Source organism: Leucoraja erinacea, chromosome 37 (genome assembly GCF_028641065.1).
Source record: "Leucoraja erinacea ecotype New England chromosome 37, Leri_hhj_1, whole genome shotgun sequence".
Classification (NCBI taxonomy): domain Eukaryota; kingdom Metazoa; phylum Chordata; class Chondrichthyes; order Rajiformes; family Rajidae; genus Leucoraja; species Leucoraja erinaceus.
Window position 1 is genome coordinate 2,741,262 of NC_073413.1, and position 26,453 is coordinate 2,767,714.

Consider the following 26,453-nt stretch of genomic DNA (forward strand, 5'->3'; position numbering starts at 1 on the left):
AATGATATATACACGCACAGACACATGCACACAAAGACTCACACACAAACAAGACACACACACACACAAAATGACACACACACACACAAATGACACACACACACAAAAAACACACACACACACAAAATGACACACACACACACAAACAAAGACACACACACACACAAAAAGACACACACACACACACACTCACACACACACACACACAACAGACACACACACACACAAAATGACACACACACACAAAAATGACACACACACACACAAACACACACACACAAAATGACACACACACACAAAATGACACACACACATTGAACACACACACACACAAACACACACAATGACACACACACACACACACACAAATGACACACACACACACAAAATGACACACACACACACACACAAATTGACACACACACACAATGACACACACACACACACACACGACACACTAATTTAAAATTTACAGAAGCCAATTAGCCTACAAAGCTGTACATCTTTGGAGTGTGGGAGGAAAGCAGAGCTCCCAGCAAAAACTTATGCAAGTCACAGTGAAAACATACAAACTCCCTACAGACAACACCCGTGGTCAGGATCCCGCTATAGGATCTTTGGTCAGGATCGAACCAGTGTTTCCGGCGCTGTAAAGTAGTACTTCTACCACTGTGTCGCCCCTTTGGATATAAAAATAACTCTTAATCTGACAAGATGTACCATGGGTGATAATCCCAAAGTCAATTTAAAGTCTAGACAATGATACAAGATGCAGCCAAGCAGTTCGGGAATGTCTAATCACAAAATGGTGATGCCACTTTTTGCTGGTGTTAGTTCAGACCTCCGCTGCCTTCCTCTCAAACATTCCCAGTAGCTGCGTCAGACAGCACAGATTTTCTTTCCTGTAACAAGGATTTTTTGAGCCAATTCATTTCTCTTACTCCCTTACATGTAAAAAAAGAGTGAGTATTTAAACCGAGCCTTTGGCAGAAGATTACTGGGTTTTTAAACAAGTTGGATGCAGAGAAACAAAGTTTCCTAGCCAAGGAGTGTGGAACAAGGAGGCATAACAATGACGGAGCTGGGCCACACGTACTTCCTGACTGAGTAATCAAAATCTGGAACTCTCAAAAATGTTCTGCTTCAAGGTCAGTAGTAATTGGAATTTTCAAACATGAAATTGATAGCCTGTTAAGCAAGAGTATAAGGATTACAGAACCACAGTACTGCAAAACCAGATCGACCTTGATCTATAGCAAACACCAGAACAGGCTCAAGGTACCCAGCGCCCTTTAAGCCTGTATTCTGTAAACAGATAGTAGTCTTTTGCAGATCGTTGTGGAGCAGCGAGACAGATAGTTGTACAGTTTAGCCACAGTCTGCTGGGTTCTTTAAAGGATACAGAGCTGAAGGGAATGTTTTTATCTATTTAAACTCAAAATCGGTCCAGGTTGGATTGCAACCTTGTCGTGGTCGGGGAGCTTGTGTGTCTCAGTGACCCCTAGAGCTATGCCAGCGGGAGATTCCTCTCCTGTTAGGGTCTCCCATGCTGGACAGGTGGAAGGGTAGAGGCGAGACAAAGAGCAATCCACTGGTCCTCCAGGTTGGAGGTTGAGCACAAGGCTAACAACCCCGTCTCGTAAAACAAATATGTTACGGAAACAGCAACTGAAGGAATCAACGCTACTGAGTGGAGGACTTTTTGTTGCTGACCTACATGCCAGGAGGCATAATAGGCAGTAAGTAAGTAAACTCAAAATAGAACATCTCAAACTCTCAAACTCACACATGCTTGCAGCAAGAAATCGTTGAACTACACATGCCATTTTTTCCCCCCTACTTCCCAATTTAAATGCCAAGACGCAATTTTAACAGGGTCACTGCAATATCAGGTCAAACCAGACATTAAACCTGCAATTATTTGGACAATATTCAAAGACCTTCTTGCACAGTCATGTTTTATATATCGGATTATCACCTCAAAAATTGGTATCTTCTGAACAAAACTAGTTTGTCACAATTCAAATTTACAGCAGAGCTGTGTGTTTTAATATATTAAATCATTACATCATAAGGCCGAATGGCCTACTCCTGCACCTATTTTCTATGTTTCTATTTGGGAAATGCTCTGAGATGGGTTTAATACTTATCCATATGAAAGTGTTTGAACATACTAATTAATCGTCATAATGGTTCAATGGTACTTTATTTGTCACGTGTTTCCAGGTACGGTGAACTTCATTGTTGTATACAGTTCAGTACAAGTATCACCATACATAAGCACTTGGGTACATTCTAGATAAGCATCTCAGATACAGTACAAGTATAGAGAAGCAGTACAGAGTCAGAATAAACAGTCGCCAAATTTGGCACCATTTTCAAGTCGCAGTTGTTTTAAGTGCAGGCCACAAAGGCCAGTTATCCTGGCGGCATTGCAGGGTTGGCCTAGCCAAGTTTGACCGTTGGTGTCCTCCAGCCCTCCACTGTCGCTCTGTGCCGCTGCAGGCTGCGTCTGAACATAGAAACATAGAAAATAGGTGCCGGAGGAGGCCATTCGGCCCTTTGAGCATCGCCATTCATTGTGATCATAGCTGATCGTCCCCAATCAATAACCCGTGCCTGCCTTCTCCCCATATCCCTCGATTCCAACTAGCCCCTAGGGCTCTATCTAACTCTCTCTTAAATCCATCCAGTGATTTGGCCTCCACTGCCCTCTGTGGCAGGGAATTCCACAAATTCACAACTCTCTGGGTGAAAAAGTTTTTCTCACCTCGGTCTTAAATGGCTTCCCCTTTATTCTATGACTGTGGCCCCTGGTTCTGGACTCGCCCAACATTGGGAAAATTTTTTTCCTGCATCTAGCTTGTCCAGTCCTTTTATAATTTGATATGTTTCTATAAGATACCCCCTCATCCTTCTAAACTCCAATAAATACAAGCCTAGTCTTTTCAATCTTTCCTCAAATGACAATCCCGCCATCCCAGGGATCAATCTCGTGAATCTACACTGCACTGCCTCAATCACAAGGATGTCCTTCCTCAAATTCGGAGACCAAAACTGGACACAATACTCCAGATGTGGTCTTACCAGAGCCCTGTACAACTGCAGAAGGTCCATGCGCTCGGCATCTTGGAGCGGCGTCTGGTCCGGTCCTTCCGAGCCCCATGCTGTTGTAGGCCCCACTCCACCGACGAGGCAGTGCACCTCCTCCATCCGACCTCTTCCACTTTGGATGGAGGAGCCTGGGCTTCCGGGCGGGTTTCCAGACTGGATCCCTAGTCCGTGGCTGCAAGCCGGGCCTTCAGGGTGGTTCCAGGCCTGCTGGTGGGTCTGGCTGCGGCAGTGTACTTAGTTTAGGTTAGAAATACAGCATGAAAATAGGGGCTTCTGCCCACCGAGAGCATGCTAGCCATCGATAACCTTTTCACACCAGTTCTAGGTTATCCTACTTTCTCATCCCAACACATTAGGAGCAATGTTACAGAGGCCCGATTAACCTACAAACCCGCACATCCTTGTGATGTGGGGGCAAAAACCAGATCACACAGAGGAAACCCACACAGTCACAAGGAGAATCTATGAACTCCACACAAACAGCATCTGAGGTAAGGGTCAAACCTGGGTGCCTGACGCTGAGAGGTGGCAGCTCCACTGGTCTAAAATCAAAACCGTACGGTAAACCAGGAAAAATAAATTATATTTATGATATATCAGAACATCGTAAATAGCTATTATCAATATAGTTTTGAACCGCATATTGCTGGAAATCCAGGAAGCAATTAATCGAGCACGACTTTCCTCAAACAGCAGGGCCATAATAATCAGCTTTTAGATTCATTGAAGGATAAATACTGGAGAGAACTGCCCCCTCTGCTTCAAATTACAGCCTGATATCTATCAAGATAGGAATGCTGGGCTTCAGACCATTTATCGTCTGCAAGATTGGGCCTTCATCTTTGCAAGATCACAATTCAAGTGAAGCCGGCGCCCCAGAGCCACATATTTATTTATTTATTTATTTAAAAAAATATATTTTTATTAGAAGTACGGTAAATTACAATCCTACACAACACATATATCTTAATACATTTTTTGTACCGCTTCATTTGTTTTGAGCTTTAAGAAAAAGGTAGAAGTAAGGAAAGTAAAGAAAGTGCGCGAGAGTCGTGAAGTGCAAGAGTGTTGGGAAAAGAAAGCCCCTTAGGAAAGAAGTTAGAGAAGGAAGTAAAGTGAGAAAATAGACCCTAGAAAAGAAAGAAAGAGAAAATAGAAACAATCGCTCTATTATAACATTAAACTCCGCAGAAAGGGGACTACCAACCAAGTCTGTTTTTGTTATTTTACCTCCCGTTACCAGGTCCTGATACCATTTATTTATATATTTGTTTTTTTTTTAATTACTATTGCACCTCATACTTGTAATAGGTCCAGAAACATAGACCACGTCTTTTGGAATTGGTCTGCTTTACCTGCTAGGAGGAATCTCATCTCTTCCAGATGTAATGTTTCAAACATATTTGATATCCACATTTTTATTGTTGGTGTCAGCGCATTTTTCCAGAATTTAAGTATAAGCTTTTTTCCCCATTATTAGCCCGTAATTAAATAAATTCTTCTGAAACACGTTTAATTCAGGGTTACCTTCCGATATTCCGAAGATAATCCATTCTGGTTTTGGTACCAGTTTTATTTTGATCAATTTTGAAAAAATATCAGAGCCACATATTTAAACTGTTGGAGGAATGAGTCCAATTGCTGAGCTTTAAGGGCCTGTCCCACTTGCGTGACTTTTTTGGCGATTGCTGCCACCCGCTATTGGTCGCCGAACATTTTCAACGTGTTGAAAATTCAGCGGCGACCGGAAAGACGCCACGACTCTTTGGGTGACTAGGAGACTAGTCACGACCATACAGGCGACACCCTGGTGACATGTCGCGGGGTGAAGCCTGTATGGCCGTGAGTAGTCGCCCAAAGAGTCGTACCTTGTTCTGGTCGCCGCTGGATTTTCAACATTCAACGGCCTATGACGGGGTGCCGGCAGTCGCCGAAAAAGTTGCATAATGCCCCTGTCCCACTTAGGAAACCTGAACGGAAACCTCTGGAGACTCTGCGCCCCACCCAAGGTTTCCGTGCGGTTCCCGGAGGTTGCAGGTGGTTGCAGTTAGTGGAAGCAGGTAGGGAGACTGACAAAAACCTCCGGGAACCGCATGGAAACCTAGGGCGGGGCGCCCAAGAGGTGCCCAAGAAGTCTCCAGAGGTTTCCGTTCAGGTTTGCTAAGTGGGACAGGCCCTATAATTGATACAAACAGCATAGTGACGCAGGGAAGCACAAACCCTTTGCTTGTGAAGCTGGAGAAGGGTTTTGTTTGAAGAAGGGTTTCGGCCCGAAACTTTACCCATTTCCTTCGCTCCATAGATGCTGCCGCACCCGCTGAGTTTCTCCAGCATCTTTGTCTACAAACCCTTTGCAATTGTTTTGTCAGCTCGAGTATCTGGTCGCATTTCAAATACGTGAACGTCTCATTTGTCATCACTCTGTTACACGTGCAGAAATGCATTCTCCCAACCACGGGTGCCCCAGTGCAGTAATCTTTCCGTCATGTTATCGAGCACCAGAGGGAAATCCAAATACACTGCATTTACTGGCTTCCCCTACATTCTCAAAGAACACTAGTAAATTTGCCCAACACAATATCAATTTCATAATACAATGCAGCAAAGTGAATGTAGTTTGACAATTTTCTAAATGTCCTGCCATTACCTTCTTAGAATCATTTCCATTAACAATTTCCTCAATGGCAGATGTTAGGCAACCGGGCCTCCTTTCATGAAAAGGCATTACATTTGTAGTTTTTAAATCCCCTGGGTCCTCTCTAGAACCCAGAGCATTTTGATAGAATTTTACACCCATGATGTGCAGCCATCAAGTCCAGGGGACTTGTCAGCCTTTAGCCCCATTCGTCATCGGGGCAGAGCCATACAGAGTGGAAACAAGCTCCTCGGCCTAACTTGCCCACACTGGCCGACATGTGCTAACTACACTAGTGTTTCCTATATCCCTCTAAACCTGTCCTATCCATGCATGTGTCTAAATGTCTCTTGAACGTTGCGATAACACCCATCTCAACTACCTCCTCCAGCAGTTTGTTCCATACACCCACCACCCTTTGTGTAACAAGTGTTATCCCTCAGGTTTCTATTAAATCTTTCTCTCCTCACCTTAAACCTATGCCCTCTGTTTCTTGATTCTCCTACCCTGGGCATGAGAATCTGTGTGTCTACACCTCTCATGATTTTGCACATCTCTATAAAGATCATCCTCTTGCGCTCCAAGGAATACAGTCCCAGCCTGCTCAATCTCTACCCGTAGGTCGAGTGCTGGCAACATCCTCAGAAATCATCTCTTGACCCTTTGTAACTTGAGATTTGCCTTATAACATTTCCTCCAAATGGTAGATTAATGGTTCACCCCTTCATAGGCCTTTATACCTGGATCCTTCAACATCTGCTACAAAGCAGTGTTCTCTCCTGGTTGGAGAACACCGATGCAATTATAAAAAGAGCACATCAGCTCCTCTACTTCCTGAGAAGATTACAGAGAGTCGGTTTGTCAAGGAGGACTCTCTCTAACTTCTACAGGTGCACTGTAGAGAGCATGCTGACCGGTTGCATCGTGGCTTGGTTCGGCAACTTGAGCGCCCAGGAGCGAAAAAGACTACAAAAAGTAGTAAACACTGCCCAGTCCATCATCGGCTCTGAGCTCCCTACCATCGAGGGGATCTATCGCAGTCGCTGCCTCAAAAAGGCTGGCAGCATCATCAAGGACCCACACCATCCTGGCAACACACTCATCTCCCCGCTGCCTTCAGGTAGAAGGTACAGGAGCCCGAGGACTGCAAAGACCAGGTTCAGGAATAGCTACTTCCCCACAGCCATCAGGCTATTAAACTCAACTCAAACAAAACTGTGAACATTAATAGACCATTATCTGTACTTTATCTGTTTATTTATTCATGTGTGTGTGTGTATATGTATATAATGGTATATGGACACACTGATCTGTTCTGTAATCATGCCTACTATATTCTGTTGCACTGAAGCAAAGCCAGAATCTCATTGTCCTATATGGGACACATGACAATAAACTCTCTTGACTTGAAAATAATTATTTAGAATCTCTACACTTTCTCCATTCCCATTATTGTTTTCCAGGTCTCATCCTGTAAGGGGCCAACCTTTACTTTAGCTACTATTTTTGCCTATCTGTAGAATCTATTTTGTATTATTATTCCCTAATTTATTTCATGTATTTTTTTGTTATTTATTTTTAGTAATCCTTTTGACATTTTCTAAAAAAAATCTTAATCATTGGTCTGCAACTAATATTTGCAGCATTTTACACCTTTTTCAATTTTATACCATCCTAACTTTCTTAATTAGCCTTAGAAAGGCACCAAGGCAAATTCATTGCATGTGAAAACTTGGCCAATGAACTTATTCATTCATTCAAAGTGAATCCTTCTAGTTTAATATGTTGAAACAAGGAACTGAAGATGCTGGTTTGCCCAAAAAGCACTGGAGTAACTCAGCTGCTCTGGAGAATATGGAGTCTGAAGAAGGGTCCCGACCCAAAACGTCACCGCCAGCAATTTGTGCCCAAGGTTTCCATGCGGTTCCCGGAGGTTTCTGTCAGTCTCCCTACCTGCTTCCACTACCTGCAACCTCCGGCAACCACCTGCAACCTCCGGGAACCGCACGGAAACCTTGGGTGGGGCGCAAAGTCTCCAGAGGTTTCCGTTCAGGTTCCTAAGTGGGACAGGGGTATTAGTTGCTCTGTTACTAGAATATACCTTTCTGAAGGTGATTGATAAAATTCAGCAAGTGTTAGAGTATGCTGATCAACCATTCTGCCTTTTAATCCATTTCCAGGGTGTACCAATAGAGTTGCAGTTTTTGGATGCGAGCCTTGGCGTGCTTTTCCATACTTGACCGAGTTTGAAATTCTATCCATGTTCTTCCCTAGGGGATCCCTTACTGTGAGATTATTAATAAATCCCATTTTATTAATAATACTAGAACACTACCGGAACAGGTCCTTCGGCTAACAATGTCTGTGCCACACATGGTGCAAAGATAAACTAATCCTATCGGCCTGCTACGTCCCTCCATTTCCTGTGTATCCGTACCGATCTTAAAGCTTCTTCAATGACGCAAACATCTCTGCCTCCACCACCACCCCAGTTACTTTGCGTGTTGCAGGCACTCACTACCCTCTGTGCAAGGAAATCTGCCCTGTACATCTCGTTTAAACCCAGCCTCTCTCAGCAGGAAGCTATACCCTCTGGTCCATTTATGTTATGTTGTGTTTTGCCACTTCCTTGGACCTTCCGAAGAGTCCACCAGGTCCGCATCGACCAGCGATCCCCGCACATTAACACCATCCTACACCCACTAGGAACTTCCATACTGGAAGTTGGACAATTTTATACTGGACAATTTTTACATTTATCAAGCCAATTAATGTACAAACCTGTCAGAGCCCTGTCCCACGGTACGAGTTCATTCCAAGAGCTCTCCCGATTAAAAAAAAAATCAAACCCGAGGTAAGCACAGAGAATGAACGTAGCGGGTACGTCGGAGCTCGGGGACGTCTCTTAGCGGCTCGTAACGCTAACGGCAGGTACTCGGGAAGACTCGTTAACGGCAGGTAAGCACGGGAAGACTGTCCACGAAAGCCCGAGTACCGACGAGTGGCCATTACCGTAAATCTCTGAGTTCAAATCAGGGCAAACTTGGAGAGCTCTTGGAATTAACTCGTACCGTGGGACAGGGGTTTAAGTCTTTGGAACGTGGGAGGCAACCGAAGATCTCTGAGAAAACCAACGCAGAGGAGAACGTACAAGCTCCGTACAGACAGCGCCCGTGGTCGGGATCGAACCCGGGTCTCTGGCGCGGCATTTTGCTGTAAGGCAGCAACTCTACCGCTGCGCCACAGTGACTGCCCTCTGGGGGGGGGAAAAAAAAAAAAAAGTTCTGACTACTGGAGATAAGATCAAAACTTTACTCATCCCCGGAGAGAAATTGGCCTGCCGACAGTCACAACACTCAAAGTACAAAAAAACAAACAAGCTTGAAATTAAAAGTGAAAACAAAATGAAAAAGACAAGCGACTGTTGTCTGGCTGCCGTGTACACAGCGGCTTCACCGGAACGCATGAACAAACAAACACAGACTTATCCCCTGGGCAGAGGATTCCAAGCTAGGATTCTAACCCCCCCCAACCCTCACCAGGTCCCCCTTTGTTCTCCCACCGTCCCTCACGCCAGTTCCCCATTGTTCTTCAGGATGGTCTCCCCCACGCTGGGCCCCCATTGTCTCTCCCCCCCCCGGCAGCATTGTGGAAAAGCTCTTCTGCACGCTCCCCAAAGCCTCCACATCCTTCCTGTAATGGGACAACAAGGAACTGCACACAATACTCCAAATGCAGCCCAACCAAAGTCTTATGGAGCTAGATCATGACTTCCTGATTATTATATTCAACATCCCTACCAAGGAAGATGGACACAAAAAGTTGGAGTAACTCAGCGGGACTAGACCCGGGGCGTCACCCATTCCTTCTATCCAGAGACGCTGCCTGTCCCGCTGAGTTACTCCAACTTTTTTGTGTCTATCTTCGGTTTAAACCAGCATCTGAAGTTCCTTCCTATGAAGAACTGTGGAATTCTCTGCCTCTGAGGGCGGTGGAGGCAGGTTCTCTGGATGCTTTCAAGAGAGAGCTAGATAGGGCTCTTAAAAATAGCGGTCAGGGGATATGGGGAGAAGGCAGGAACGGGGTACTGACCTGACTGGGGATGATCAGCCATGATCACATTGAATGGTGGTGCTGGCTCGAAGGGCCAAATGGCCTACTCCTGCACCTATTGTCTATTACAGGCTTACCTTACTATACTTTACCACTCTATCTAGATACCAGTTTATTGGCCAAGTATTAACATACAAGGAATTTGCCTTGGTGGTCCGCAAAATCTAAATATAATAATAAATATAATAACTAAATATAATAATAGTTATTATTATTATTTATTATTATTATTATTATAATTAGTTATTATAATAGTTGGTTCCTACTGGTGGGGCAGCTTCCATTTGCTTCACATTTTCACACAACAAAAAAAGAATCACTACTTCCTCTGCTTTTCTTCAAACTTCCTGTTTATTCCTCTTAAACAATGTGGCTGCATAGTTTTTTAATTTACAAACAAACATGTAGGAACCACTTGAAATCTGATCTATCAATGCAAAATACCGCCTCTTTCACCTATAAATGCCCTCGGGGGAAAAAATCTCTCGCTGCTCAGTTAGTCGAGTGAAACATATTGCGATAGCGCCAGAAAATTGCCCGCTTCCTCGGTACAGCTGGCTATTCAGCTTGAATGGACGTGAACAGCAGCAGTGGCAGAACATTCCAGCCTCCGACATCAACATGTTAACCACTGTTTGCAGGGATAGTTGCCGACATTCCTGAAGGCAGATTTTATCAAAGATCTTGGGGTTTAGTTTAGTTTAGAGATATAGCATGGAAACAGGCTCTTCAGCCCACCGGGTCCGCATCGCCCAGCGATCCCCGCACATTAACACTATCCTACACCCACTAGGGCCAGTTTTTAACACTTGCCAAGCCAATTCGACCACAAATCTGTACGTCTTTGGAGTGTGGGAGGAAGCCGGAGAAAACCCCACGCAGGTCACGGGGAGAACGTACAAACTCCATACAGACAGCACCCGTAGTCAGGATCGAACCCGGGTCTCCGGCGCTGCATTCGCTGTGAGGCAGCAACTCTACCGCCTAATCTATAATTGCTGCGTTTGTGGCTCGAGGGGTTGAACATTCCCGTCATGTCTGAAGCCTGTGGCACGTCTACTCCAGACATTTGAACTCATAATCTGGGACTGGTGAAGGAATCGCTGAGTTTAGAGGTGCCTTCTTTTACGGGAGATGTTAAACAATTCTCCTCCTCAAGTGGGCATAAACCCACGTGTGGCACAGCTACTGCCTTGCATCGCGAGAGACCCCGGTTCGATCCTGACTACGGGTGCTTGTCTGTACATTACCCCCGTGACCTTGCTAGCGTTTTCTCCGAGATCTTCCTTCCACACTCCAAAGACGTACAGGTTTGTGGGTCAATTGGTTTGGTATAAATGTAAATTTCCCCTAGTATGTGTGGGATAGTGTTAGTGTGTTGGGATCGCTGGTCGGTGTGGACTCAGTGGGCCGAAGGGCCTGTTTCCCTGCTGCATCTCCAAACTAAACAAACAACCCCTGTACTACTTAACAGAGCACAAGTCTTATCCTTGGCACACAGGCCCATCTCATTCCCGAGCAATCACTACATGCACAATCATCTGTACGAAGGAACTGCAGACGCTGTTTAAACCGAAGATAAAGACACAAAAAGCTTGGGTGACTCAGCGGGACCGGCAGCATCTCTGGAGAGAAGGAATGGGTGATGTTTCGGGTTGAGACCCTTCTTCAGTCTGGCCCGCTGAGTTACTCTAGCTTTTTGTGTCTATACACAATTATCTGTTCAATACTTGGAAGTTACCTTGTCTACACCAACCCCTGGTTAATATAATACTTCAAAAAAAACATTTCACTGGTCATGTCATTTTGAGTATCCCAAGGTTTGAAAGATGCTTTATATAAATGTAAATTCTCTTTTTTTTTCAAGTCAAGTCAAGTCAAGTCAAGTTTATTTGTCACATACACATACGAGATGTGCAGTGAAATGAAAGTGGCAATGCTCGCGGACTTTTGTGCAAAAGACAAACAACAAAACAACCAAACAAATTATAAACACAATCATAACACACATATTCTTTTACATAATAAATAATAGAAGGAAAAACGTTCTGTAGAGTTAGTCCCTGGTGAGAAAGGCGTTTACAGTCCGAATTGCCTCTGGGAAGAAACTCCTTCTCAACCTCTCCGTTCTCACTGCATGGCAACGGAGGCGTTTGCCTGACCGTAGCGGCTGGAACAGTCCGTTGCAGGGGTGGAAGAGGTCTCTCATGATTTTATTTGCTCTGGAGTTGCACCTCCTGTTGTATAGTTCCTGCAGGGGGGTGAGTGAAGTTCCCATAGTGCGTTCGGCCGAACGCACTACTCTCTGCATAGCCTTCTTGTCCTTGGCAGAGCATTTTACATTCTGAAGAAGGGTTTTGACCCGAAATGTTGCCTATTTCGTTCGCTTCATAAATGCTGCCTCACCCGCTGTGTTTCTCCAGCGTTTTTGTCCACCTTCAATTTTCCAGCATCTGCAGTTCCTTCTTAAACATTTTGTCTACTCCACTGCGAAATCTCCTCAAGGTGTGCCTACTTTGAAGAAGTTGTCCTCCTTCCTCCGAAGACAGTTTAACAACCTCCTCTCTCACTGCCCCCCCCCTCTGTGATTCCCCCTTCCCTCCAACTCTACGACCACATCCTAACCCAGTCTGAAGAAGGGTTTCAAATCACAACGTTGCCCATTTCCTTCGCTCCATAGATGGTGCCGTATCCGCTGAGTTTTAATCTACCTTCTCTTATCGCTGTTCAGTTTTAATATCAGTACATTCAAAGCAAATGTCCCTCTCATATTATTACACATGTTCCTAATTAAGGGGAGAAGCTTCATGGTCGCATTCACTTTACCTCATAAATCATCTGCAGGAAGCAGGGCTCGACTACAAACACAGTGTTTGCGCAGTGTCCATTTCAAACTCGTTGGACCTACACTGCTCATTACAACAAGAAAACCGCACTTCATTCTTTCTTGGAGCCCGAAGTGAAGGTCAATAACAGGTCCAAGGGGTGTAAGTGGACGGGTTGTAGAGTCAGGACTCGAGCTTTAAAAACCTGTACAACGTGTGGGCACTCTTCGCTGATGTTATGGTTCATTCAAACAGATGCAAGGGCTTGAAGGAAGCACGTGTCAGAATGTTTCTTTGCAATGCAAGGGAAGAGAGGAAGGTGGTGTTTGTGTGTGCAAAAGCTGGGTCCTGCTTCGTCCACTGTCAACAGATAACTTGTCTTTATCCGTGCGTGGACATGGATTTAATCGGCTAAGGGACAAGGCAAGGCATGCTCTCCATCAGAGTGAAGGATGTGGGGGCAGGGTGGAGGGTAAGACCACAGAACGGTGTATGGGACAGAATATGGGAAGAAGTGAATGACACCAATGGGTGGCATGCCAAGAGTAGTAATTAGTTTTACCAAACCACTGCTCCTCTCCAGCCCCAGTGCTTCTACCCGGTTGGTAGGCAGCGCGACTCTCGTCAGCAGCGGCCTCTGCAGCCCGTCTGCGTTTTTATTATTTTTTTGTCTATGTTTTAATGTAGTTTTTGTTATTTTTTGTTGGGGTATGTGTGTGGGGGGGAGTGGGGGTGGGGTAACTTTTAAATCTCTCCCTGCACGGGAGACCCGACCTTTTCTTTGTCGGGTCTCCGTTGTCGTTGGGGCTGCAACGTGGAGCGGCCTCCAACGGAGAAGACCGGGGGCTCTGGTGCCGACTACTCACCTCACCGTCGCGGAGCTGGCCGAGTCCAGAGCGGGTGGAGCGGTGGTGGAGCGCTGCTGCTGCTGCGGCCCGACCTCCGGAGATTCGGAGACTGCAACTGCGGGTCTGGCGGACGGCGGCACCGGGAGCCCACGGGTCCCTGGAGGGAGACCGCTTTTCAGGGCTCCTGCAACGGCGACTTCTCCCGCCCGAGTTGCGGGGTCAAAGAGCTCCGGGAGCGGGGCCTTGCAGCACCGCCCCGCGCGGCTTGGAATGGCCGCGGGACTCTGCGAGCGCACGCTGGGGGCTCTAACAACAAGACCCGGTGTGCGACCTTGCATCACCCGGCGTGGCTTTAATGGCCGCGGGACAATCGCCATCGCCAGCCGGGGGCTTTGACTTTGACATCCGGGGGGGGGGGTTGACCTTGAGGTCCAAACGACAAATAAATTGTATCTTGTATCTATCTTGATGTTTCTAAAGGGCCTGTTCCACTTTCACGACCTCTGCCAAGTTTGCCCTTGACTCGTACTCGCAGCATGGTCGTCACGAGGTGATAGGCAGGCCGTGATGCTAGTCGTAGGTACGCGTGGCATCAAGTAGGTCGCGGCGTTTTTTTCTAGCCTGATTAAAAATGTCCACGAGTAAAAAAGGTTGTGAATTTGGTCGTGAATGTGGGACACGCCCTTAAGTCTGTCACACATTCTCCACTCCTCAATATCACTTTTAATGTGAGAACAATGATGTGAATCCAGGAAATAGCAGAGGGTGCTACCTTTTAATAAAGGATAAGGGCTCCTATTCTAACTCGGGTGGCCAAAGTTTGTTTCCTTTTCTCTGCACCACAAGAAGCCAAATGAGTTCAGACAAGTTATTTGCCTAGTTCCAGAACTAATTGTCCGCGGGAAAAATTCCTTCAAGTCACAAGCATGCACTTGCCTGGCAGTCTCAAAGTGACTGCATGGGAAATGGAAAAACAGACATTTAGTTTAGTTTAGAGATGCAGCGCGGAAACAGGCCCTTCGGCCCAACGAGTCCGCACCTATCCCCGCATCAATCCCCGCACACCAACGCTATCACACACATACTCGGGTACAATTTACAATTATACCAAGCCAATGAACCTCCGAACCTGCACGTCTTCGGAGTGTGGTAGCAAATCAGCGATCCCGGAGAAAGAACACACAAACTCTGTACAGACAGCCACCGTAGTCAGGATCGAACCCGGGTCTCCGGCGCTGTAAAGCAGCAACTCTACCGCTGCACCGCATTCTTAACCAAAGTACCCTTTGTGTCAAGCACAGTCAAATTGGGGGCAACAAGGTCCTACAAACAGCACTATGAAGAAGGGTCTCGACACAAAACGTCACCCATTCCTTCTCTCCAAAGATGCTGCCTGTCCCGCAGGCACTTTATCTGCTGAAGTGATGTTGAACGAGGGATACTTGTCAGAATTTGCCCACTCTTCCTTTCCACTGGATATTACCCGACTACGTGAGAGGGCAAATGCAGCCTCAGATGCTCAGCTCTGGCTCCATCATCAATGGTAAATATTGGACTCTATTACTTTAACCTAACCAGGAGAAGGCATTTAAATATGGAAACCTGTCAAGTCCACACCCAGTAGAGAAAGATAGAAAATGTAGGCTGGAGTGAGAAGGAATGGATGATTTAGTGATCGGTGGGTATGTGGAACAAGCTGCCAGAGGCAGTAGTTGAGGCTGGTACAATAACAACATTTAAAAAAACACATCAACTAGTACATGGATAGGAAAGGTTCAGAGGGATATGAACAAAATGGAGGCAAAGAGACAAGCTTAGATGGGGGTAGACAAAAATGCTGGAGAAACTCAGCGGGTGATGCGGCATCTATGGAGCAAAGGAAATAGGTGACGTTTCGGGTCGAGACCCTTCAGACTGAAGTGGGGGTTGGGGGGAGGGGGGGGGTGGGACGAAGTGGAGACAGTGGGCTAATAGGGTATCTTGGTCATAGAGGTGTTGAGCTGAAGGGTCCGTTTCCATGCTGTACGACAAAATCGTAGCACGGATCAATTGAGCTAAAAGGCTTCTTTCGGACTTGGAATGAGTGCACGTACATAGATGAAACCGCCTGCCAACAACATTGGGATTTTTGGATCACTGGTTTAGCCTCTGCAAAAATAACACATCTAGTTCAGGGCATCAAAGTTCAGAAATAATGTCAAGGCCTCTAATGGGGTGCAGTGACAATCTACAAGAACTATACCAGGGAAAGATTCAAACTCTATCCATCCCTAGCATTCAGTTTATCCATTCCTCTCCCTTACATTAGAAATGGGAACATTGGCCCATGTATTACTCCTCCCACATCTTTAACAAAGGGGGCAAGCATCTGATGAATTTGATCCTGTTGCCATTTCATCTGGCACCAGTTATCTTAAGCAGAGAACAAAAACCCATTCCCAGTATCACCCAGTAATTGCAACAACATGTGATGTTGCGCAAGACCACTGGAAAGTAAAAGAAAACTATTCAAAAGATGGAAAATACCATTTCTGGCATGTCACTACATAAGGCATCAATGTGTCCCATCCTGACGTCCAAGTTTTTGTTTTGGAATGTTCTCCCAGCAAGTGGCTAAGAAGCCTCAGGATTGATATGTGTTCTGCATTAAAAGAGTCACTGTATTTTAAAGAGAACAATGCAATAGAACACTAATCCTAAGATCGACACAAAAAGCTGGAGTAACTCAGTGGGACAGGCAGCATCTCTGGAGAGAAGGAATGGGTGACGTTTCGGGTCGAGACCCTTCTACAGACTGGAGCAAAGTCCCTTTCCCCCCCCCGACTCTAATCTGAAGAAGGCTCTCGACCCGAAACATCACACATTCCTTTTCTCCAGAGATGCTGCCTGTCCCGCTGAGTTACTCCAGCATTCTGTGTCTATCATGGGCGTAAACCAGCATCTGCAGTTCCTTCCTAGTCCGAGCACTAACCCTGATCCAAATGCAAATGAGTTTGGCTTAGAGCAAGGCTGTGGCTGTGAGAAATCCTTTCTTTCTTTTAAAATCTTTTTTTTTATTTTTTCCCCCAAAACAAAAACAAAACAACAATAAAATAATGATAAACACAACAATGACATTGATACATAGGGATCAGGGTTACTTTAATAACAGGTATAACCCAAATACGAGTCCAGTGTCAAAGTACACATTGAATATAGACCTCCCGGTCTCTATGTAAATATAGTTAAGTGTTTAAAAGAGAACTTGTATATATAAAAACAAAAAGATAAAAAGAAGAAAAAAGAAAAGAAAAAAAAACCTCCCTAAATTAGGAAAAAAAGCAAAACAGAATCTGGCTGCAAAGAATTTCAATGTTTGTCGTCAAGTTCGTTCCATCGTATAAAGGTAAAATAATTATTATAACAGTTGGAGACGGTTCCAACAAAGAATGAAACCAACAGCATTAACTCACCTTGCATGGAAATTCACCACGACTGGTTTGGCACTGTTGATAACTCGGTCAGTGAAGTCTGCTGGGCTCTGTACGTTGAAGGAAACATCACAACTAGGCTTTGTACAAAATCTTCTGGCGGTGGCAAGGCTGGCTCGGTTGTGAAAGGGAGGCTCGGTGCCATGCCAGCAAAGGGAGGTCAAGGCTGGAAGGTGTGCCGAGGATGGAGACCGCAGTGGCCAGGTGGCCTGCCGAAGGGTCACTGATAGCAGCCTTCTCAGCAAATGCCTATGTGCCATCTGCAAATGCAAACCACTCGCTTTATGAAGTGCAAAGGCAAATACATTAAAGCAACAGCCTTCAATTAACAATGTGCAACCAACTCACCTCATTTATAAATACAGGACCAGAAGGTCATGTATAAGTTCCTAAATCATAGGAGCAGAATCAGGCCATTCAACCCATCACATCTAGTCCTCCTTTCAATCCTGGCTGATCTAACTTCATTCCCAATCCCATTCTCCTGCCTTTGACACCTTTGCTAACCAAGAACTTGCCAATCTCTGCTTTAAAAATACCCAATGACTTGGCCCCCTTGGCCACAATGATCGTGACAACGAATTCCATGGAGTCACCACCCTCCGATGAAAGAAATTCCTCCTCATCTCCTTTCTAAAGGTACGTCCCTTTTATTCCAAGGTCCTGCTCTCTCCCACTTGTGAAAACGCAACCACTCTATCCAGGCCTTTCACTAGTCGGCAAGCTTTAGCCTCTTGAGGTGTATCGAATAATATGATCGATCATGGTTGGTGTTACATGTTGGTTGTGCTGCATGGGCAGACCAAGAAAATCTCCTACTGAGCTCCGCACTCACTTAGCTGAGGTTTAAGAGTCAGTTGAGAAAGAAGAACCAATAACAGCCTCATGGTCGCATCCTGGGCTCACATGGAAACACAAAATCATCAGGCTTAACTGTGATCAAAATGAAAATAAAATGTTCAAACAAGAGGACATGACTTCAGAATTAAGGGACAGAAGTTTAGGAGTAATATGAGGGGGAACGTCTTTACTCAGAGAGTGGTAGGGGTGTGGAATGAGCTTCCAGTGGAAGTGGTGGAGGCAGGTTCATTGGTATCATTTAAAAATAAATTGGATAGGCATATGGATGAGAAGGGAATGGAGGGTTATGGTATGAGTGCAGGCAGGTGGGACTAAGGGGAAAAAAAGTTGTTCGGCACGGACTTGTAGGGCCGAGATGGCCTGTTTCCGTGCTGTAATTGTTATATGGTTTGCAAGATGAATATTCTACTCGTATTTTTAAGGTCATTTGTGAAGCTGTTCCGGACAAAAGTTAATGCTGAGAGGGGGAGAAATAGGACCATCTGGTGAACTTTTGCAACTTTGTCGACGGCAAAACATGGCGCCACTTGTGTACTGCCTAGGTGAGGTCTGTTACAGGACTTTACTGGTTGTATGCGCAACAAAGCATTTCACTGTACCTAGATACAGGTGACAATTAAGTATCATTGAGCTATTGCATTGCTAAAGAGGTAGGAAGAAAGTACAACCAGAGCCATTCAGATCACTCCCATCATACGACCGATATTGTTTAAGGTCAGCCTGAAGATGGGTGCCGCCCCGAAATTTCTCTCCACAAATTTCTGTCCGACCCATTGAGTTCCTCCAGCTCTTGGGTGTTTTACTCAAGATTCCAGCATTTGCAGTTCCTTGTGGTTCCCATATCACTGATATCTACCAGGGCGGGAATGAGATCCAGACCTGGGCCTGTACTCACTCGAGTTTAGAAGAATGAGGGCCTCATTGAAACATACAGAATAGTAAAAGGCTTGGATAGAGTGGATGTGGAGAGGATGTTTCCACTAGTGTGGAAGTCTAGGTCTAGAGGTCATAGCCTCAGAATGAAAGGACATTCTTTTGGGAAGGAGATGAGGAGGAATCTCTTTAGTCAAAGGGAGGTGAATCTGTGAAATTCTTTGCCACAGAAGGCTGGGGAGGCCAAGTTTGTGGATATTGATAAGGCAGAGATAGATAGATTCTTGATTAGTACAGGTGTCAGAGGTTATGGGGAAAGGCCAGGAGGGAGAGACAGATCAGCCATGATTGAATGGCAGTAGACTCGATGGGCCGAATGGCATAATTTTACTCCTATCCCTTATGACTCGGTGGGCCGAAAGGCCTGTTTCCACACTGTATCTCTAAATATTTGAGCCTTCAAAGCCATGCACAATTGCAGAGTGGGGAATGCAAAGATTTATCATGCTCTTCAAGAAGACATTTCCCCTCGCCTCAGTCCTAAATGGCCTACATTGTATTTGAAATTGTAACCCCTGGTTCTATGCTCCTTGGCTAAGGAAAAACATACTTACTGCACTCACTCCTCAAGGCCAGATGCAAATTTTCAGTCGGATCTTCTCTCATTCCACTAAATCTAAAATAATTCAAGCCTAGTCTATGGAATCTCTCCTCACACAGCAAAACTGACATCCATGGAATTATACTACTGAATCCTCATTGCACTCCCTCTATGGCTAGCACATCCTCTTTAGGCAAGGGGACAAAGTGAATAACTCCTGGTGAAAAATCATCAGGGCCAGGTATAATTGTGTAATCTTGTACCAAAAATCCTCTAGCATATGTTAACATAACATTTGCCTTGCTGATCACCTGCTCAACCTGAATGTGGACTTCAGTCCCATACACATTACGCAATCCAATACCATTTCAAAGCTATTCCACTTATCTGTTTTGTGTAACAAGGTAGATAATTTCAGATTTTCATACAACATTCCATGTGGCACCTTCTTGCCCACGGGATCAGCTTGTCCATAGCTTCTTAAAATCAAGTTTCTCACAATCTTGACTAGATGTGTCATCAGCAAACGTGGAAAGTTGACATGGAGAAGGGTCTCGACCCGAAACGTTGCCTATTTCCTTCGCTCCATAGAAACTGTCTCACCCACCGAGTTTCTCCAGCATTTTTATCTACCTTGGAAATTGTATGATTTGTTCTGTACCTTTTCATACCTCTAGTTTCCCTCTCCCCTGACTCGCAGTCTGAAGGGTCCCGACCCGAAACGTCAACTATTCCTTTTCTCTGGAGATGCTGCCCGACCCAGGGAGTTACACCAGGGTTTTGTGTCTATCGCTGGAATTTTGACATCCTTAGGCAAATCGTCGATATGGATTGCAAATAGCTCAGGACCAAGAACAAATCCCTGAAAGGTGTTCGACTTTCATTCCATCATCTCAAAGATGTGTCAATCGTTTAAATGTATACTGTAAATGTATACTCTTAATATATGTAAGTGGCAAATGAGTGCAGTTGGGCATGTGACAATAAGTTGTGGGATAATGGGACTGATGAGGTAGATCACTCTGTTGGGAACTGATATGGATAGGATGGTGGGATGATAGGGGGAAGATAGGATGGGTTGCTTGGCCATTCTTAGAGATTATAAGAATTCATACAACAGGCCTCAGAAACATCTCTATTCCCACTCTTTGCTTCCTGATCAATAATGAATTCACGTCAGTGCATTGCCCCCAACTTTATTCCTTAATTTTATTGTCACGTGTACCGAGGTGCAGTGAAAATCTTTAGTTGCTTGCTAGCCAGTCAGCAGAAAGAAAATACATGATCACAATCGAGCCATTCACAGTGTACCAACACATGATAAGGGAATAACTTTCAGTGCAAGGTAAAGCCAGCAAAGTTTGTTCAAAGATAGTCCAACTTTGACACAGAATACAAGAATAAGAGAGGCAATGGATGACTTTTCAGGTTGAGACCCTTCTTCAGATAGTCTTAAGAAGGGTCTTAACCCAAAATATCGGCCATTCCTTCTTTTCAGAGATGCTACCTGTCCTGCTGAGTTACTCCAGCATTTTATGTTTATCTTCAATGTAACCCAGCTCCTTCCTACTCCATCCCATAATTTGTTGACCAACATCCTGTGTGGAAACTTATCCAGAGCCTTCATAAGATCCAAACATGCAAAGTATCACAATGTCGTTATGCTTTTGTGTTACCAAAGGCACTGATAGAGTGATGATAGAAGGATGATCCCAGGAATGCGTGGGCTAATGATGAGTGTTTGACGGAGTGTACTGGGCCAGTACTTGCTGGAGTTTAGAAGAATGAGGAGGGGGGGGGGGACCTCATTGAAACTTACCGAACAGCGAGAGTGGATGTGGAGAGGATGTTTCCACTAGTGGGAGAGTCTAGGACCAGAGGTCACAGCCTCAGAATAAAAGGGCATAGAAACATAGAAAATAGGTGCAGGAGTAGGCCATTCAGCCCTTCGAGCCTGCACCACCATTCAATATGATCATCGCTGATCATCCAACTCAGTATCCTGTACCTGCCTTCTCTCCATACCCCCGGATACCTTTAGCCACAAGAGCCACATCTAACTCCCTCTTAAATATAGCCAATGAACTGTGGCCTCAACTACCTTCTGTGGCAGAGAATTCCACAGATTCACCACCCTCAGGTCAGGTAGCTCTCTGGAGAAAATGGAGAGGTGACATTTTGGGTTGAGACCCTTCTTCTGTGTGAAAAATGTTTTTCTCATCTCAGTCCCAAAAGATTTCCCCCTTATCCTTAAACTGTTAGGACGTTCCTTTGGGGAAGGACGTTCCTTTGGGGAAGAGATAATGAATTTCTTGAATCAGAGGGTGGTGAATGTGTGGAATTCTTTGCCACAGACGGCTGTGGAGGACAAGTCAGTGGATATATTTAAGGCAGAGGTAGATAGATTCTGGTTTAGTACCGGTGTCAGGGGTCATGGGGACAAGGCAGGAGAATGGGGTTAGGAGGGAGAGATGGATTAGCAACGATTAAACGGCGGGTGTAGACTAGTAAGGCCGAATGGCCTGACTCTGCTCCTATCACTTGTGAACATGAGCCCCTGTGTCTGTCCCCGGCCCCACTCACCTCGCTCACGCCGCCACAGCTCCGGCCCGACGTCACTTCCTGGAGACCGACTCCCAGGCGCCTCCGCGGCCTCGGCTTTTGGGGGGGGGGGGGGGGACATCGCCGCGCGGCCCCTGGGCCTTCACTGCAGCCGAGGGGCAGAGTGGCCGCGCCCTTACTCCTCCCCCCCCCCACACATCCACTTCTGCGGGCCAGTGGAAGCGCAAGAACTCCACTCCGCTGAAGCCGGATGGCACGAATGCTGCCGGAGATTTGGTCGCCATGTTTGTAAAGGAAAGCGCAGCCGGAAGTAGGCGGGACGAGGAGCCGGTAGGTCACGGGGTGCGTTGTTTGCAGGTGCGACCAAAGATCTTTGGGTATGACCGCGTTGACATTGAACTCCCTGGGCCTTGGCCTTCCCCTCCCCCCTCCCCCCTCCCCCAACTCACCCCTCACCTTCCTCCCTCCCCCCCCCCCTTCTCCTCCTCCCCCCCTTCTCCTCCTCCCCCCTCCCCCCCTCCTCCCCCTCCCTACCGCCTCCTCCCCCTCCCCCCCCCTCCCCTCCCCTCCCCCCCCTCCCCCAACTCACCCCTCATCCTCTCTCCTCCTCCCTCCCCCCCCCCCCCCCTTCTCCTCCCCAACCACCCCTCACCCCTCACCCCTCACCCTCCCCCAACTCACCCTCCTCACCCTCCCCCCCCCCCCCTCCTCCACCCCCCTCCCCCCTCCCCTCTTCTCCCCTCCCCTCTCCCCCCTCCCCCTCCCCCAACTCACCCCTCACCCAACTCACCCCTCACCCTCCCCCCCCTCCCCCCAACCCCCTCACCCAACACCTCTCACCCTCCCCCCAACTCACCCCTCACCCTCCCCCCCCCCTCCTCCTCCTCCCTCCTCCCCCCTCCTCCTCCTCCCCCAACCCCACCCCTCACCCTCCTCCCCTCCTCCCCTCCTCCCTCCTCCCCTCCTCCTCCTCCTCCTCCCCCCCCCCCCCCTCCTCCCCCCCCCCCCAACTCACCCCCTCCCCCCTTACCCTCCCCCCTACCATCTCCCCCTCCCCCCCCTGTCTCCCTCCTCCTCCTCCCCCCCTCCCTCCCCCCCCCTCCTCCCCCCCTCTCCCCCCCCTTCTCCTCCCCCTCCCCCCACTCACCCCTCACCCCCTCCCTCCTCCCCCCCCTCCCCCCCCCCTCTCCCCCCCCCCCCCTCCCCCCCCCCCTCTCTCCCCCTTTTCATCCTCCTCCCTCCCCCCCCTCTCCCTCCCCCCTCCTCTCTCTCTCCCTCCCCCCTGCCTCCCCCTCTCTCTCTCTCCCCTGCCTCCCTCTCTGTCTTCTCCCTCCCACCCTCTCTCTCTTCCCTCTCTCTCACTTCTCACTCCTCCCCCCACCCTGCCCCCACCTCCACCCTCTCCCTTTCCTCACGCCCCGTCCTCCTCCCCCACCCTCCCCATCCTCCCCATCCTCCTCCCCCCCCTCTCCCCCCTCTCTGTCTCTCTCCCTCTGTCTCTCTCTCTCTCTCCCCCTCTGTCTCTCCCCCTCCCTCTCCTCCCCCCCTCCTCTCCCCTGCCTCCCTCCCTGCCTACCTCCTTCCCCCCTCTCCCTGCCTCCCACCCTCTCCCTGCCACCCCCCCCTTCACTGCCTCCCTCCCCCCTCACCCTGCCTCCCTCCCTCTCTCTTCCCTCCCATCTCCCCCCTCACTCTCCCCCTCCCCCTTTCCCTCCCTCCCTCTGTACAAACTCACCATCAGTACTCTTTGCTGTTAGGTTAGCAAGGGAAAAAAATCGCAGACAGACACAAAATGCTGAAGTAACTCAGCGGGTCATGCACCATATCTGGAGAAAAAGAATAGGTGACGTTTTGGTTTGAGACCCTTCTTCAAACCCGTCTTGATGGAAATGTCACCTATTCTGTTTCTCCATAGATGCTGCCTCACCTGCTGAGTTTCTCCAGCAATTTTTGTCTACACTGACTTACTCCAGCATTTTGTGTCTGGCTTCGGTTTAAACCAGCATCTACAGATCACCCCTATACAGAAAGACTTGCATCTCCTGCAAGTAACACTGGGGGATGGATAAATACATCAACCTACTTCTGGCATGCGAGTGGAAGAAAAGTATAAATTAATGAAAATACGTGCATGGAAACAAAATTTGTAATATTATTGCAAGTTGATCTTCCAATTTGGTATTGTGCATTTTCTTTTCAAAAATAAACTTTATTCAGAGTAATAAAAAAAGATATACGAAACAAGAACAGTGCAGAAATTCTTCTGACATTCTCGACGTTCATACATTAATTCGTACCAATTACGCTAGCCACTCATGTAGCTCCCTGGGGTGATATCCCTTCCCTTGTTTGAGGCTTGCTTTCACCATACCCTGCCAATTCCCCCTCCCCTCCATGACCCACCATGGAAGAGCCCTTGACTGTGGTCCTCCCCCACAGAGCCTCGATGTTGGCTGGACCAAACTTCAGCGAGTCTCTCGACACGCACTACATGGGCCAGTCTGCAACGTTCCCTGACAGACATCCCGCTCCTCTGGGAGATCAACAAGTTTTGGGCAGACCAACCAGCATCTTTCACCGAATGTGTCCCAAGAAACGGTCCATAAATCAGAGAGTCCTCTGTTACGGAGTTGTTCAGGATAAACCGTGACATAATTCTCCAGACTCTCTTCACAAATCCACACTTTGCGAAGAGGTGGGCAACTGTGTCCTCTCTGAAGCAGCCGTCCCAAGGGCAACTTGTATTGGTAGTAAGATTCTGACAGGAGATTTGACTGGGAGGGCCCCTCTCACCTCCTGCCATGCCAGGTGTTGGTGAGTTCTGGCGATGAGGCATTTCGCCCGACGAGCTGCGCATCTGCTCAGGGATCCACGCCACAGGATCCATCAAGTCCTTTAGCAAAAGCAAGAATTTTGTTTTCTTCCCAGCTGCCCTGTTCTGACATGTCAGGCTCCAGGGATGTTTCTGCCCCCTCTATAAGTGTTTGAACATTTGTTAGATCTCCCTGTCCTTCATACTACAGTTGCAAGGTTGCATTTTATTTTCGTGTACTAAGCCATGAAATCTGTTCGTAAAATCTGCCGCATCTCCCAATTGCTTACAACAATTTAGTCATTTCCAGATTGCCAGTATTAATAGGAAGGTAATGCATATGGGAGGAAACTTGTATATTGTAGGTACTGGTAAACATGAAACAGAAGGGCCTTCTATTTACGGAACTCCTTTTATGACCACAGGATATCTTAAAGCCACTTTACTTTACAGGGATCGGCAAGCTACGGCCCCTGGGCCGAATGTGGCCCGGAAGCCAAAATCATCCGGCCCGCTGCAGATTTTGTTTCCCGTATTCATCCAGCCCGCTCTGAGCGTGGCCAAGCTCTGGCTGTACCGCATCCTGGGCAAAGCCGCCAGCACGCCCCCGCACCTTCTGTGAACACGTTTAAGAAAGAACTGCAGATGCTGGAAAAATCGAAGTTAGACAAAAATGCTGGAGAATCTCAGCGGGTGAGACGTGCAAGGATTGCATGAGGCTGCCTCACCCGCTGAGTTTCTCCAGCATTTTTGTCTACCTTCTGTGAACACGTGATTTGATGCCAGCCATCCGGGGCGGGGTCAATGTGTAGATGTGGCCCACCACCTGCTCACAGACATGCGTCTCGGCCCCTATGCAGAACAAGGTTGCCTACCCCTCCTGTAAATAAAATGTTTTTTGAGCATATTCAGCATTGTTGTTATTAGTTTCAGGGATGCAGTTTGGAAACAGGTTTCTCAGTCCATCGAGTCCACATCGTCCATTGATCGCCCGTTCATACTAGTTCTATGTTATCCCACTCTCTCATACACTCCCTACACACCAGGGGCGATTTACAGTGGCCAATTAACCTTCAGACTTCCACATCTTTGGGATGTGGGAGGAAACTGGAGCACCCGGAGGAAACCCATGCTGTCACTGGGAGAACGTGCAAACTCCACACTGGCAACACCTAAGGTCAGGATCAAACCTGGGTCTTCAGTGCTGTGAGGCAGCAGCTCTACCAGCTGTGCCACTGTGCTGTTGGAAATGTTATGTTTATGAAGGAACTGCAGATGCTGGAACAATCGAAGATAGACAAAAATGCTGGAGAAACTCAGCGGGTGAGGCAGCATCTATGGAGCGAAGGAAGGGGCGACGTTTTGGGTCAAGACTCTTCTATGATCATTTCATATGCAGCGAGATCCCACTAACCGTGACATGGCAGGTGTCAGCCGTGACTCACTGCTTACGATCTTGGTTCTGAGTGAGGATGCTGTGAGTTCAAGACCCATTCTAGGAATTTATGCCCAGTATTTAGGATGATGGTGTGGATGGAGTTCTGCTCTGGCAGAGGTGCTATACTTATGATAGAGGCATAGAGATACATAGAAAATAGGTGCAGGAGGAGGCCATTCGGCCCTTTGAGCCAGCACCGCCATTCATTGTGATCATGGCTGATCGTCCCCAATCAATTACCCATGCCTGCCTTCTCCCCATATCCCTTGACTCCACTAGCCCCTAGAGCTCTATCTAACTC

General features: G+C 47.2%; 1 protein-coding gene across 4 annotated transcripts in view; it reads right to left on the bottom strand.

The window, feature by feature from the left end:
* Positions 1–26,453, bottom strand: part of txn2 (thioredoxin 2) — a 49,035-nt gene that overhangs the window by 17,336 nt on the left and 5,246 nt on the right. For 3 of the 4 annotated variants that reach the window (XM_055663067.1, XM_055663068.1, XM_055663063.1), the window contains exons 1-2: positions 21,924–22,082; positions 16,988–17,265 (exon numbers count right to left, since the gene is read on the bottom strand). In XM_055663067.1, coding sequence (XP_055519042.1) covers positions 16,988–17,265 — 278 coding nt within the window. In that variant the 5' untranslated portion in view covers positions 21,924–22,082. Of the gene's footprint in view, positions 1–16,987; positions 17,266–21,923; positions 22,083–26,453 lie in introns of those variants that run through there. The other variant, XM_055663066.1, reaches the window with a different exon arrangement.